The following is a 14834-nucleotide window of genomic DNA, read 5'->3' as shown; positions in this document are numbered from 1 at the left end:
GTAATAGTCTTACAAGGTAGTCAGTATGTCTTACTGTTTCTGTTATACATATGAGGGAGCTCACACCTAGAAAGGTTAGTTGACTTGCCACACGGCTAGTAGGTAGCACAGCAAGACTTTAGCCCTGCTTTCCTTATTCCAAGTCCCATTCCAGTATGCTGGGCTGCCTCTCTTAGCATCTGTAGTGCATGTCTGATTGGCTCACTTGTTTGTAGGCAAATGAGGCCAAATGACTTTAATCTTCATTCTGGAGCTATTATTTCCATTGTAACAGATTGCAACACTGACCCAATCTTCTAAGGGTCACCCAGGGGAAAATCAGTGAGTATGGATAGATCATGGCAAATTTCTAATTATTATTGGGGGGGGCAGTATATATATTGGCTAGGGCAGCTAGGTGGCCCAGTGGATAGAGTGCCTGGCCTCAAGTCAGGAAGACTCATCTTCCTGGGTTCAAAAATGGCCTGGAACACTTACTAGCTGTGTGATCCTGGGCAAGGCATTTAACTCAGTTTTATCATCTGTAAAATGGGCAGGAAAAGGAAGTGGCAATCACTGCATTGTCTTTGGCAAGAAAAACCAAAATGAGGTCACAAAGAGTCAAATGCAACTGAAAAACAAACAACAGTATATATTAGTGACCTCTGATTTTGTTTTTTTGAAAAATTTTTTTATTCTGAACTTAAGCCAAAAAGAACATTTCCATACTCGCAACAGAACACACAGGGGATTGTATATGAAATCATGAATCTACATTTCATAACACTTGCTTTTTAAATATATACATATATGTATATATACTCTGCATATTACTTTCAGAACTTCTCTTTATCTATGCTTCCTTCTGTTTTCTTCTATGCATTTTTAAAATGTTAAACGATGCCTCAACTTTTTTTGGCATTACTATTGCTAACTCCTCCTCCTGACATTCCTCCCACCCAAGTAGAAACCAAAAGAAAAAAAGATTAAAAAAAAACAAAACCTTGTAATAACATAGCCAAGCAAAACAGATCTACCCTGTGTATAAGTGCATGCATGTGTGTGAGCGCACTTGAGCATCTTCTTTCCCCTTTTTGTCAGGAGGTCCTCTGGAGACATGGTCACTCATTCCATCGATCAGAGTGCCTAAGTGTTTCAGAGTTATTTGTTGTTACAGTGTTGCTGTCCTTGTATAAATTGTTCTTTTGGTTCTGCTTACTTTATTCTGTATCAGTAGATACTACCCAGGAATCTCTGTAATTGTCTTTTTTTCAAATTTCTTACAGCACATTATTAATATTCTGTTACATTATGTGCCATGATTAGTTTAGCCATTCTCCTGTTGTCTAAGATGCAACAAAGTATAACCCCTTGAATTCTAGTTCTTTGTTTTTCTCTTCCCACCTCCCACCTTTTAATTCTGAATTTAGGGTCAGGAAGTTTTTTTTTCCCTTGCAGCTATCCCCTCCCCCACGTTAGACCCCCCCCCCCCATTCCTGCTTGTCTTCCTATTGAGTTAGAGTATTTCTACACCAAACCCATGTGTTTGTGTTCAACCCTCCTTTGTCTGGATCCAAAACAAATAATCACGTTAGCTATGTTCTTTTCCCCAAAAAAAAGAAAGAAGGAAAAGAAACTCTACTTCTCTCTTCACCGTCCATCACTTCTCTCTCTGGAGGCAGATAACATGTTTCATGCATGAGTCTCTGGGAATTGTAGTTGGCCATTATGTTGATCAGAGTTCCTAAATCTTTCAGAGTTGATTATCTTTACAGCATTGTTGTTGTATAAATTTTCTGCTTATTCTGTTGTCATCACTTCATACAAGCCTTTCCATAACCATCCCTTTCATCCATTCCTGTAGTACAACCTCTATACACTCTGAAGACATTAAGGTTCTAAGTAGATGTTTGTTTTTTCTCACCCATTTGAATGTTAGCATCACATCATATGGTTCCTTCCTTTTGCTATAAGAAATTGACCTGTGTAGGTTTCTCTGGACTCTGTATATTAAAGATACTGGTCAGGTCTGATCATTTAATTTTTTAAATGCTTAAAAGGCATTCCATTAAAGGTCTATATTTAGTCTCCTGTAGGATTATACTCACTTTTGAAGGATGTATTCCTAAGTTGTAAGCTTAATTCTTTTGTCCTTTAGAATATCATATTCTAATATCTCTTTTTATTTCTTGTGTGATCCTGCTTGTAGTTTCTTGGTTCTTTCTGGGAATTGGAGTGAAGAGAGTCCAGGTGTGAGGTAATGAGGGTCCGCACCAGAGTGGTGGCAGTGTCGGGGTGGGGGGGGTGCCACCACACCTGTTTGAGAGATGTTGCAAAGGTGACATTGACAGACCTTGGCAACAAATTGGTTGTGGGGAGTAGGGGAGGGAAGAGAATGAGGAGTCCTAGGGTTATTTCTAGGTTGCAAGCCTGAGGATTGGGAGGATGACGTTGCTATGTACAGTAATAGGAGAGGGGAAGGTTTTAAAGGGAAAGATGATGAGCTCCATTTTGGACATACAGAGTTTAAGATGTATATAAGGCATTTGGAAATGTGAGATTAGAGATCAGCAGAAAGGCTGGGGCAGGATAGGTAGATTTGAAAGTCATTAGCACAGAGATAGTAATTAAATCCATGGGAGATGATGAAATCACCAAATAAAATAGTTTGGAAGGAGAAGGAAAGAGGGCCCACACAAGACCCTGAAGAACACCTACAGTTAGAGGGCTTGCTCTGAATGAGGATCCAGCAAAGGAGACTGAGACAGTGGCCTGACAGCTGTGGTCAGATGGATAGGAAGAGAACCGGGGAGAATGGTGTCCTAAAAACCTTTCAAGAAGAGAATATTAAGGAGGAGATGGTGATCAGCAGGGTCAAGGCTTCAGAAAGGTTGATGAGAATGACTGAGAAAAAAGCACTGGATTTGGCAACTTAAAAATCATTAGTGATTCCAGAGACAGCAGTTTCAGTGGAATGATAAAGGTCAGAAGCCAGATTGTAAAGGGTCAGGAAAAGAGAGAAGAGAAAGTGGAAGAACCTACTGTAGATGGCCTTTCCTAGGAGCTTAGCTACAGAGGGCAGAAGAGATATAGGACAGTAGTTAGTAGGGATGGAAGGATCAAGTGAGGGTTTATTCTTGGTTTTGTTTTGGTTTTCAGAATGGAAGAAATATGTGTATTTGTAGGCAGTAGGAAACAAACCAGTAGACAGAGGAACAAATTGAAAATAAGTAAGAAAGTGGGTATGACAGAGAGGAAATCTGTTGGAGAAAATGGGATGGAATGGGATCATTTGAATGAGGAGAGGGTTAGCCTTGGTAAGGAGTAAGGCCATTTCATCATGGGATGTGGGGGTAAAGGAAGAGAAAGTGTCAGAAGGCACCTAAGTGGTAGGAGATGAGGAAGAGGGGGCTCATGGCAAATAGCCTTGGTTTTTTTTTCCAGTAAAATAGAAGGCAAGGTTCTCAGATGAGAGGATGGAGGTAGGAGGAGCCATGGGAGGTTTCAGGAAGGATGAAAAGGTTTGAAATAGCCACTATGGAGAGTGAGATAATGAGTTGATAAGGGAAGTATAATAGGATTGCCTAGCAGCAGTGAGGGCTTAGTTGATGTTGTACAATATAACTTTGTAGTGGACCCAGTCAGAATGGTTTACCTGATTTTCTCCATCTTCATTCAGTAGCACAGGTGTAGGAGCAAAGGCAGTGAATGGTGGGAATGATCCAAGGCTGAGGCTTGACTGGGCTGATTTCATAGGAAATTTTTTCTGAGACTGAGACTTGGATAACTGTAAGAGCCCTAGAGAGAGGATGTTCTTTTTTCTCTGGGTTTTTGTTTTGTTTTGTTTGTCATGTTGAATATTGACAGTCTTAACTGATCTGACAAATCCAGGCTGTGTGTTGAGGGTGAGTTTAAACCTCATTATTTCCACACAGATAGCAAATATCGCAAAGAAAAAAAGTTACTTTATGGCTACGAAAGTACCATCAGAGTACCACTGGTAAGCCAGTGATGTGTTAATAAAAATTGTCAAAAGTTAATTGAAAATTCTGTGGCACAAATTTTGTGACATAGATATGGAACAGGCAGAATAATCGAGGGATGTATTATAGTTTGAGAACTTTTGGCCTTAGGCCCTTACTACTTGCTTGACCTGGGGTAAGTCATTTAACTTCAGTCTGCCCCAGTTTACTCAACTGTAAACTGGGAGTAATAATAGTGTCTCTCTCCCCACCACCACCACCCCAGTCTTTGTGAGAATCAGATGAGCTAATAGTTGTAAGGCACTTAGGAGGACACTGGGGGGCTTGGCACATAGGAGTCACTAAATTAAAATGCTTCATTAACAAAAAGGTTTACAAAAGCTCTTTCCTCAGAATAAGTTGCCTCATCTATGTAATGAGATTGCTGAGATCACAGGTGTCCAAACAGGTGGATGATCATTCAGTTGCAAAGCAAATCACAGGTTACTTGCCAGTCTCACTTAGGTAGAGAAACTTGTAGATTTTGTCTCCATCACAGCCTCTCTTACCTTTATTGGCACCTAAGTAGCACAATGAATAGATAGAGTGCTGGATTTGATATTCAAAGACCTGAGTTCAAATCCTGACTCGGACACTTTAATAGTTGGGTGACTAGGGGCAAATCACTCGACCTCTCTCAGCTTCAGTTTTCTCATCTGTAAAATGGGGATAATAACAGCACCTACCTCATAGGATTGTTGTGAGGCTCGAGTGAGGTGTATCTGGCATGGGCTTCACAGACCTTAAAGGGCTATGTAGATTCTGGCAGTTATTATCCTTCTTCTTGTGGTTGTAGCTGTCCTCATCCTCTTCCAGCACTTTAGTCTTTTTTTTCTACCATGCAGGCTTCCTTCTTTCTCCACTCTAAGCCACCCACAGCAGCAAAAAGGCAGGTACAGGGAAGAATTCCACTTTTGCCCCCAAATCACCTCCTAGCTGAAGCAGGCTGAATGCAGGCTCTGTGCTAAGGGGGAGTCCCCACTGCTTTTTATTTTAGGCAGAATAGAGTGAGTCACACAGGATGAACAGACATGGATCAGTTGTATTCTGAATCACAAATGTTGTATTATTCCCACCCCTCCACCATCCCCCCCCAAAAACCACAGCCATATTCCAGATGACCCGGTTACTCTCAAGAATATGACCAGCCTTCCAGGTACCCAAGTATGGTGTCATCTTCTACTTCCATTTCTTCTCTCCCCTGCCCCTCAAGCTAATCAGTTACCAAATCATGTCCATTTTATTTTTACATCTCTCACATCTGTCTTCACAAGAGCAATACTGTCATCTTAATCTCTCAGCCTCACAACCCAGGCCCCACCACAAAGAAACACAGTGTAGGACTTCCCATGCAGTGAAGCAAATGTTGTTCCCTATGCACTTGAACCTCCCTTTTTTTCCCCTTCACTCACTTAAACACAAGGTGTGGGCCATAGCATGGTATCAGGGCCTTCATCAAGGGAGCCAGCTTTCAGCTGTGCCCTTCCTGTGAAGTGCCTGGATGAAAGCTAGGTTGCTCCCACCATAAGTTCTTCCCTGGCTATTCCCTTACTTCTTTTGCCCCTGAGGTGTTTTTATGATAGCCTACTGAGGTGGAATAACCAATTTGTCATTCCTAGAGGAACCTTCCCTATGTAGTCTTTATTTAAAGTCACTTGTCACCAGAGTCAAGGTAGACCTCTCAGGCTGGCAAACACCTCTCCATTGTTAGAAGGGTAGAATAGAAAGTGACTGTTGGAAATGACACCATCTGTGCCTAGAAGGGAGCAGTCTCTTTTCCTTTTGGTGGGGGAGAGGGATGTTAAAAATAAGACCTTCATTGTGCTATGTACTTATACAGGAAGTTTAACTGATTAATCTTGGCTTTCAGGCATTAAAGTCAATGGTTTAGTCCCTTTGAAGAGCTTTTCAAATATGTTTGGCTAGAATCCTCAACTTAATGAGTGTGTAAGAAGTCATCTTGTGATTGGGCTGTGGAGTGAGAGCCAGCTTGGAACAGTCCCGACTCACTCTCCTCACGTACTTTCCTTTAAAGTGATTCACCACTCTACTGCTAGCTGTGTCTGTACCACAAGTACACACATCCCAGAGTTTACTTGTTTTGCTTTCCTGGCATTGGGTGAAATTAAAACATTGCTCTTTTAAAACTACTTTGAATATCTCGTCCTTGACTGAAGTACTGTTGTTGGTTTTTTCCAGATAATTTAGAGTTTATTTAGCTGTTAACTTTGTAACTTGGATTGTAGTATGACTAGAATAGGTGATTAGTCATATAGACAGGCTTTGAAGTGTGGCATAGATAAGGTTTTTCTAACAACTTTGGAAATCTGTATGTTGAGCTAGTGAGATAAACTTGTGAAATGATGATTTTTTTAAAAAAAATTCTGTTTCTTTTATTGTGGTGCCCTTCCTTCCTTTCTTCTCCCCTATACATTTAGTGGCTGCAATGCATCTGGTTGCCCAGGACCAACCATGAGTGGTTTGTATTATTTTTGTATCTTTTCCTTCTCTTCCCATTCTGTTTCCCTCCTATGTCCTATTTAATCAGGGATTTGATCTTGTCAAGGTAATAGTAGGTGGTAATGAATTAATTAGGGGACCTAACCAGTGCTAAACACTTAAAAATGTTTTGTTGGTTTTTCTTTAATTCAAGGCAGATGTACCAGTTTCTGGAAGGTTCTTGGGCAGCAAATCTAATAATAGAAATATCAGACATTGGGGATCTGCTTAGGCTGGTATCCAGTAAAGCAATGGTCTCTAAAATCTTCAATCACTCACCTCTCTTAGTAAACCATTTTGAGTATGAGCCCTTTAATATGTGCATATTTATGTATTTTAAAATTATATACATATACTTCTTTACTTATAATTATGTATATTCTAAAATATTCACAAAAATGAATTTTTAAAAGGATGGAGAATAGTTTGACAGAGGGTAAGAGCTGAGAAAGGGAGAGTGATTAGAAGGTTAGTGCAGTAGTCAGGTGAGAGAGGATGTAGGCCAGGACTGGGGTATGGCCATGTGAGTAGAGAGAAGGGGACGGATGGGACATCTGTAGGTAGAAACAACAACTGACTGTGGATATGAGGTCAGGAAGAATGAGAAGTTGAGGATGACCCCAAAGTTGTGAACCTAGGTGACTAGAGGAATGGTGGTACTGCCCTCAACAAGAATTGGAAAGTTCTGAAGAGGGATGGTCTTGGAAGAAAAGATCGTGTAGTGAATTTTGTGATCTGTTGCAACCCATCCAGGCCTTCTCCTCTCTTGTGCCAACTCACTCTGTTCCATTTAGAATGAAAAAGAGGAAAGCAGGCTTCTTTCTTACTGGTCACTGCTCCTCAAAGGAGCTGACATGAAGGGATCTGAGAAATAGGGATTGGGTGTGCTTGGAGAGGGGCAGGCTCTTCCCAGTGGTACCTATGTAGCTGTCGCTATACAAATAGGGGAGCAGATAGGTTATAATTACCTTGAGGAACCTATATTTGGCTTGGGGGGGAATTTGGTGGCTTGCACAACTGTGGGAGAGGGTGGAAAATGGGGGAGTCTTGAGAGATAAGAGTAGGTATAGTTGTATTGAGGATAAGACCCACAATTGACTATCTAGCCTAGCACCCATAGGAATCATCAAAGAGAAATCATTGCAGAGATGGTGCCCACCTTTCTCGTTCCCACCAGCAATAATTGCTGACCAAACATCACCAACTCTCAGATGGGTACAGGAGCCCTGAGAGTGGAAATACCTCCCAGACTACTGGGCTTCTAGCCCAGCCCTCCCAGAAGTCATCCAAGGAAGCAACTCCTGTGGAGAAGGGGTCCCCACCAACTGCCACACATGAGACAGACAGGCCAGCCTAGCTGAAGCAACAAGACCACCCTGAAGGAGAAACAGGAGGCAGAATGTGCCAGGCAGGTCAGAACAGCACCACCACTTTGACCACCATCTCCCCTCAGGTCTTGATTGAGACCACCCAGGACCTTGAGCCTTGGAAATAGCAGCACTTCCAGCCCAGTGCACTCAGCTGTCATCCTGGGAAGCAACCCCTATAGGGATGTAGCCTGGCATTTGTTCCTGGTGGGGCTGCAGCCACAGCTATTGAAGACCCAGAAAAGAAAGTTCTTGCCGCCAAAGTCCTTGGGACTGTCAGGTGGTTCAAAATCAGGTGGATAATCACTTTATCAGTGGAAATGACATGAAAAAGAGGCATTAACATCTATTTTGCCTTTGCACCCTAAGGACCTTGGTACTTTACTAGCTGACTTGCAGCTTCCATATGTGTTGTTTCCTCCATTAGAATCTAAGCTCCTTGAAGGCAGGAACTGTCTTACTTTCTGTATTCACAGAACCTAGAACAGTGTTTTGCCCAAAGTAAGTGCTTCATAAAAGTTTTATTCTTTCATCTTGAGGAAGAAAGGATGTGACTCATCTTTCCATCCTCTGGTAGGCTGATCACATAATACCCTTTCTTATTAGACTATGGCCCTGGAAAGCCCCTGGACTCCCACTTTGATGACTACAGTCTTAAACCACTTAATGTAGGTAGCACCCATTTGATCCATCTGGAAATCCTCTTCACACACACCCCACTCCTCACCCCCAGTGTTCATGGAATTGCCATTGCAGTACTGTTGTAACGGGGCTTATATTGAATAATAAACTCTCCTCCGTATATATATGCTTGTTAATAGGTTTAGGATTCTAATTAAACTGTAGATCTCTGAATGAAGTTGGCCTTCCATGTCCAAATCTGCAGCATAATGATCAAGAAAATTGGGTAGGCTTTTCTTTGTGTTGAAGAGTCCATTTATCCACAACATGACTTGGGCTAATTGAATGTTCATACTCCAGCCAAAATTAGCCATTGTTGAGAACAAATTTTTAAAAGTTTGCTCGAGCATTTACAATAGAACATTAGCAAAGTCCATTTGAATCCATAATGAGGCATACGAGGACTACATGAGGACATTGAGGTTGGATGCTGAAAGGCTAGCAAAGAAATAAAAGCAGTATTGCTAGGAACAAATTGGGCTTGAAGTTTGCCTTCCACATTCCTGTATATTGAAGGCATTGAACATAATTGTCTGGTGACCTTTTCCATGCAACAGAACTGTCAGGTCAAACTGAATCTACTTTGGTTGGTGAACTCTTTGTTAGTACAAGGAAAGCCTAAACAGTTTGACCTCTTGACAGTAATGCTGTTTGCTTTCAGGAAGTCCCAAGTTGGGATCTTGGTCTCTGGCGTGTAGTAAGTGCTGTTAGAGACAAAAGTAATGCCTAGTTTGGTACACTGATTCACTAGTGGCACTGCTGTTCTGAATACTTATGGACATTAAATCGTCTGACTTTTTGGTATTGGAAAGAAAAAAGGGAAAGAAATAAAACTTGTGTAACTCAAAAATATTTGGAAAAATATTAAAATAAATTTCACCAGGAAAAAATTTCCATGTTATCAGGGAACTGATCATTCTGCTTTGTTGGGATAGTCTAGGATGGGGGCAAGGAAGGGACATCAGATACTTATCTCTTAGGAAGAAATTAAAATAACTGGTTTCTTTGTTTTTAATAGCTCATAATAGGAACAAATTATTTTTACTTTTAATACCTTTTAAAATTTTATTTTGGGTTATGACATGGTTTCATAGTGTAGTTTAATCAATTTAATTTCATTGCATAATAGGCCTCTATACTTAAACAAGCTTGTTCTTTTGTTGACTGTATTTCAAATATGATTAAATACATGGTACTGGTGATGTCTGTGGATGACCATAATGTTTCTGGATCACATGCCTAGGAAATAGCTGCAAACTAGCACTGAGAGTACTGTTACTTAGTAGAGAATAGTTAAGGAGCTCTCCACTAAACTGTCAGGAAAAGTTAGATGAGACTTTGACAACCTACGACTCTGTCTGTGGGAAAACATTCGTTACATGAGCTTAAAATTGTATATGAGTGGGCATGTTTTAGTATGGGATAGCGGATCAAATGTTAGACGTGGAGTGAAACGTACCTCCAGCTTCACGTTCTGCCTTTGACATTCAGGAGTTACATGACTATGAGCAAGTTCTTACTCCAAGCCTCAGTTTGCTTCCCTGACAGATGGGAAGAATAGCTGCCTCCCAGAAGTTCCTCCCTCACAGGCTTGTTGATGAAACACTGGGCAAACTTTAAGGCATTAATGTCAGTTATTGTTCTTTATGTGTAGCTTATTTTTTTATTCTTAAGCAGGGGTGGGGAACCTGTGGCCCTCTACATCCTTGAGCGTAGCCCTTTGACTGAATCCAAACTTCACAGAACAAATCTTGTTCTTGAGGTCACGGGTTCCCCCCTCCTGTTCTTAAGTGTTCGGTGCTTTGTCTTACTGATACTACAAATAAAATCAATAGATAAAACACTAGCTAGTTGAAGTGGAGTTTATGAGACCTGGAATTATTAAAAATCAAAAGAATAAGTCATATGAATAAGGATTCTCCTTTAACTTTGAGGGGAAAAAATATTTTGAAAGGTGGTCCTCCATCTCTGGTTTTCCTTTAGAGAAGATCTTTTGTTGATATTCGCTAATACAGACCTTCTTACAGTGATTCAGTACAGTCTCACAGCTTTAGATGAAAGTAACATATATTTCCATCTCAACAGATTTTGGTTTTGGAAATTTCTTTAAGAGTGGTGAACCACTGGCTACATGGTGTGGCAGCCCTCCTTATGCAGCCCCGGAAGTCTTTGAAGGACAACAATATGAAGGACCACAACTGGATATTTGGGTATTTTCTTTCTTCCTATATTAAATAGATCTTGAAGGTATTCCCTTACATTCTATCCTACGCTCTCTCCTCTCTCTACATTCTCTCCTGACGACCTCATCTGCTTCCCTGCGTTTGTTGTCATTCCTATGGAGATGACTCCCAGATTTATATATCCATTCCCAGTCTTTCCTCTAAGCTTGAATCTCCTATCACCAATTACCCGTTGTATATTTCAAATTGGCCGTCCTGTATGCAGCTCAAACTTAACACGTCCAAAAAGAACTCATCTTCCTCCACAAACCCATTTGACTTACAGACTTCCCTTCCTCTTAAAGATAATAACACACCTCCAGTCTCTGTGTTACCCTTGATGACTTATTGTGCCTCATCACAGATATTAATGAAAGATTGAAAAAGGGTTCTCTGTGTGCCAGGCAACGTACTTAACACCAGCGATGCAGAGTAGAGCAGAGGCCCTCCCTGTCGTTATGGAAGGGTACGTTCTGATGAGGTAGACAGCAATCGGAAGTGATGTGTGAGATGCGTGCTTTCTACCTTCACATCTCCTGCATTAGACCCCAGCAGCCACTTATCTGTCATCAAAATTATTCCCCCAGCCTCCTGATTGGCCTCCCTGCCTTCAGTCTCTCCTCCCTCCATTCTAGCCGTCAGACTTCCACCAGAGTGATTTTCCTTAAGTGCAGATCTAATTATGCCACCTTCATTACTCTATCAGCCCCAGTGGCCCCCTGTTGCCACTAGGATCAAATGAAGCTCCATTTGTTCAGCTTTTAAATCCCTTCACAACCTGAGCCTGACCTCTCTCCACAGACCATTCAGTCCCTCTCCCTAGCCAAACTGTCCTTTTCTCTGTTCATCATACACAATACTCCGTCTCCTGTTTCTGGGCCTCCTTCTGCCTTCCCTTACAAAACTCTCCTCTTTATCCACTGTGACTCCAATCCCTTGACCCCTCAGTGCTCTTCCAAGCCATCTCCGAAGGCTGCACTAGCTGCTCTCTCCTCTTTTCCCCATCTTGACTTCTTGCTGAACCAGTTTAACTCTACACTGTCTTCCTCTCTTGAATCCCTAGTCCACTCATATCCTCGGTTACACTCAGCCAAGCCTCAGCATTGGATCCCTCCCACTATTCACCACCTTCGTTTCTATATATGTGCTCCTGAACAAAGATGGAGAAAATATTACAATGGTTCTGACTGGGTCTACTACAAATTTATGTTGACACAACCTCATCTCAGCCCTCACTGCTGCTGTACCTTCCTTATCAACTCACTCTCCTGAGCAGCTCTTCCAAACTTTTTCATCCCTCCTCAAACCTCCCATAGTTCCCCCTTTCCCCACCCCTAGCTGAGAACCTCACTTCATATTTTACAGAAGAAGTTGAAGCCATTTGCCATGACCTCCCTCTTCCTCAGTTACTCAGGTGCCTTGAAATGGCCTTACTCCTTGCCCTCTGCTTGTTCAAGCAATCTCCTGCCATCCTGTCTCCTCCAACAGATTGCCCTCTCCGTCATACCCTGCCTATCACTTATTTTCAGTCTTTCTACAGGCTCATTTCCTATTACCTACAAACATGCCTATTTCTTTCCTATTCTGAAAAAATCATCACTTTATTCTTCCATCCCCCTCCCCATCATCCCATATCTCTTCTAGCCTTTGTATCTAAACTCCTCAAAAAGGCTGCCTACAATAGGTGCCCCTGCCTCCTCTCCTCTCACTCTCTTCTTAATCCCTTATCTTACCCCAGCTTCTGACCTTATCATTCCATTGAAACTACTCTCTCCCAAGTTACTAATGATCTTAGGCCAAAGCCAGTGGCCTTTTCTCAGTCCTCATTCTCCTTGACCTCTCTGCAGCTTTTGACAGTGTGGATCACTTTCTGCTCTTTGATACTCTGCTCTCTCTAGGTTTTGGGGACACCATTCTCTCTGTGTCTCCTTCTCTCTATCTGACTGCTCCTTCTCTGTTTCTTTCCCTGGATCCTCCTCCAGATCACACCCTCTAACTGTAGGTTCTCTTGGGGTTCTGTCCTGGGTCCTCTTCTCTTCTCTCTCTATGCTGCTTCACTTGGTATGATCTCAACAGTTCCTATAGATTTTATTTTCATCTCTATGCTGATGATTCTCAAGTTTGCTCATCCTGCCCTAGACTCTCTGCTGTCTTCTAATCTCAAATCTCCAACTGCCTTTCAGACATCTCAAAATGGATGTCCAGTAGACATCTTAAACTCAATATATCCAAAATGGAACTCATTATCTTTCCCCAAAAAGCCTTTTTCAAACCCTTCCTGTTTTCCCAATTACTATAGCAGACAACACCATTCTACCTATCTCTCAGGCTTACAACCTAGGAGTCATCCTAGATTCCTCACTGTCTGTCACCTCCTACATCTAATCTGTTGCCAAGGCCTATTGATTTCGCCTTTGCAACGTCTCTCATATGCGCCCCCTTGTCTCTTCTTAAACTGCCACCACTGTAGTACAAGCCTTCATCACCTCACAGCTGGGCTATTGCAGTAGCCTGATAGTATGTATATCTTCCTGTCTCAAGTCTCTCCTCACTCCTGTCTATTCTCCATTCAGGCCACTGAAGTGATTTTCCTAAAGCACAGGTCTGACCATATGTGTGTCTCTCCCCCACAGCGCCCCACCACATACACACTCTGTAAACTCCAGTGGCTCTCTGTTTCCTCTGTTATCAAATACAAAATGCTCTGACATTCAAAGCCCCTCATCACCCGTCCCCCTCTTACTTTTCCAGTCTTCTTACACCTTACTTCCAGCCACGTAATCTTCAATCCACTGATACTGACCTCCTGGCTGTTCTACAAACAAGATAATCTATCTCAGCTCTGGGCAGTTTCTCTGTCTCTTCTCAGGCCTGGAATGCTCTTCCTTTTCCACTTTGACTACTGACCTCCTGCCTTCCTTTTAAGTCCCAACTAAAATTCCACCTCATATAGGAAGCCTTCCTTAACCCCTCTTAATTCCAGTGCTTTCCTTCTGTTAATTATTTCTTATTTATCCTATATACAGCTTGCTTTGTGTATATTTGTTTGCATACTGTCTCCTCCTTTATATTGTAAGCCATTTAAAGACAGGGATTGTCCACAATGCTTAACACCCAAGTAGTTACTTAATATCTATTTAATGACTGTTTGCTTAGAACATAAACATATTCCCTCCTTACCTGTACCTTATAGAATTCTGCTCTTCCTTCACAATGAAGCAGAAGCACCACCTTCTCCTCCAAGTTTTACCTGATTTCTTCCAGTTGCTAAAGCTCTCTCTCCCTACCTTCTATTTTGGCATTTTGTATTGATTTTTGTTTATTCTGTGTGTTGTTGTTATAGATAGATTTTTCTCTCCTTAGAATCTAAATGCCTTGCAAATAGGGTTTTCCGTTTATTGCATTTGTATCCCTAATACTTAGTCTAGTGCCTAATAAATATTGATTGATGGATTAAAATAGCACTCAATCCTTTGACCATCCCCAAAGTTCTCAGCACTTAAGTAAGTAGTTATTGTTTTTTTTCTGTCCATTGGACTCTGTGTGATAAGAGCTCATAGAACAGGCTACCCAGGAAAGGGATTCTGGTATCAAGTGTGTGGAACTTCCCTAGATCCACTGTAATTCCAGTTCAACAATCATCTGAATGACCAACCTCTTGATATTGTAGGGGGAAAAACTCAGGGTTTCAGATTTCTTTCATTTCTGAGATTCTCTATTTCTGAAAAATTCAACTAGGAATTTGTAAGTTGCATTTGAAATATTAGGTAGTACAGTGCTTCCATTATTATTTTTTATCTTAGAGCATGGGAGTAGTTCTTTATGTCCTTGTCTGTGGAGCTCTGCCTTTTGATGGACCAACTCTCCCTATCCTGAGGCAAAGGGTTCTGGAAGGAAGATTCCGAATTCCTTATTTCATGTCAGAAGGTAAGCTATTTGTCTTGCTGATTGTGCTTTACAGAATTTAATCTCTGAATGAAGTGCCTTCCTAAAAGTCTCTATGTTTTCCAAAAGTTGTAGGTGGCAAAAAAAAAAAAAAGTGACTGAGTCATTTCAGAAGCTAT

At 41.5% G+C, this 14834-nt stretch overlaps 1 protein-coding gene across 2 annotated transcripts in view; it reads left to right on the top strand.

Moving 5' to 3' along the window:
* The window catches only part of SIK2 (salt inducible kinase 2), a 173518-nt gene that overhangs the window by 122861 nt on the left and 35823 nt on the right, over positions 1 to 14834 (top strand). For both annotated transcript variants that reach the window (XM_036743101.1, XM_036743102.1), the window contains exons 5-6: positions 10634 to 10758; positions 14574 to 14697. In XM_036743101.1, coding sequence (XP_036598996.1) covers positions 10634 to 10758; positions 14574 to 14697 — 249 coding nt within the window. The remainder of the gene's footprint in view (positions 1 to 10633; positions 10759 to 14573; positions 14698 to 14834) is intronic.

Source organism: Trichosurus vulpecula, chromosome 2 (assembly GCF_011100635.1).
Source record: "Trichosurus vulpecula isolate mTriVul1 chromosome 2, mTriVul1.pri, whole genome shotgun sequence".
NCBI classification, from domain to species: domain Eukaryota; kingdom Metazoa; phylum Chordata; class Mammalia; order Diprotodontia; family Phalangeridae; genus Trichosurus; species Trichosurus vulpecula.
The sequence above is the reverse complement of the archived record's forward strand: the minus strand, read 5'-3'. Positions and strand labels throughout refer to the sequence as shown.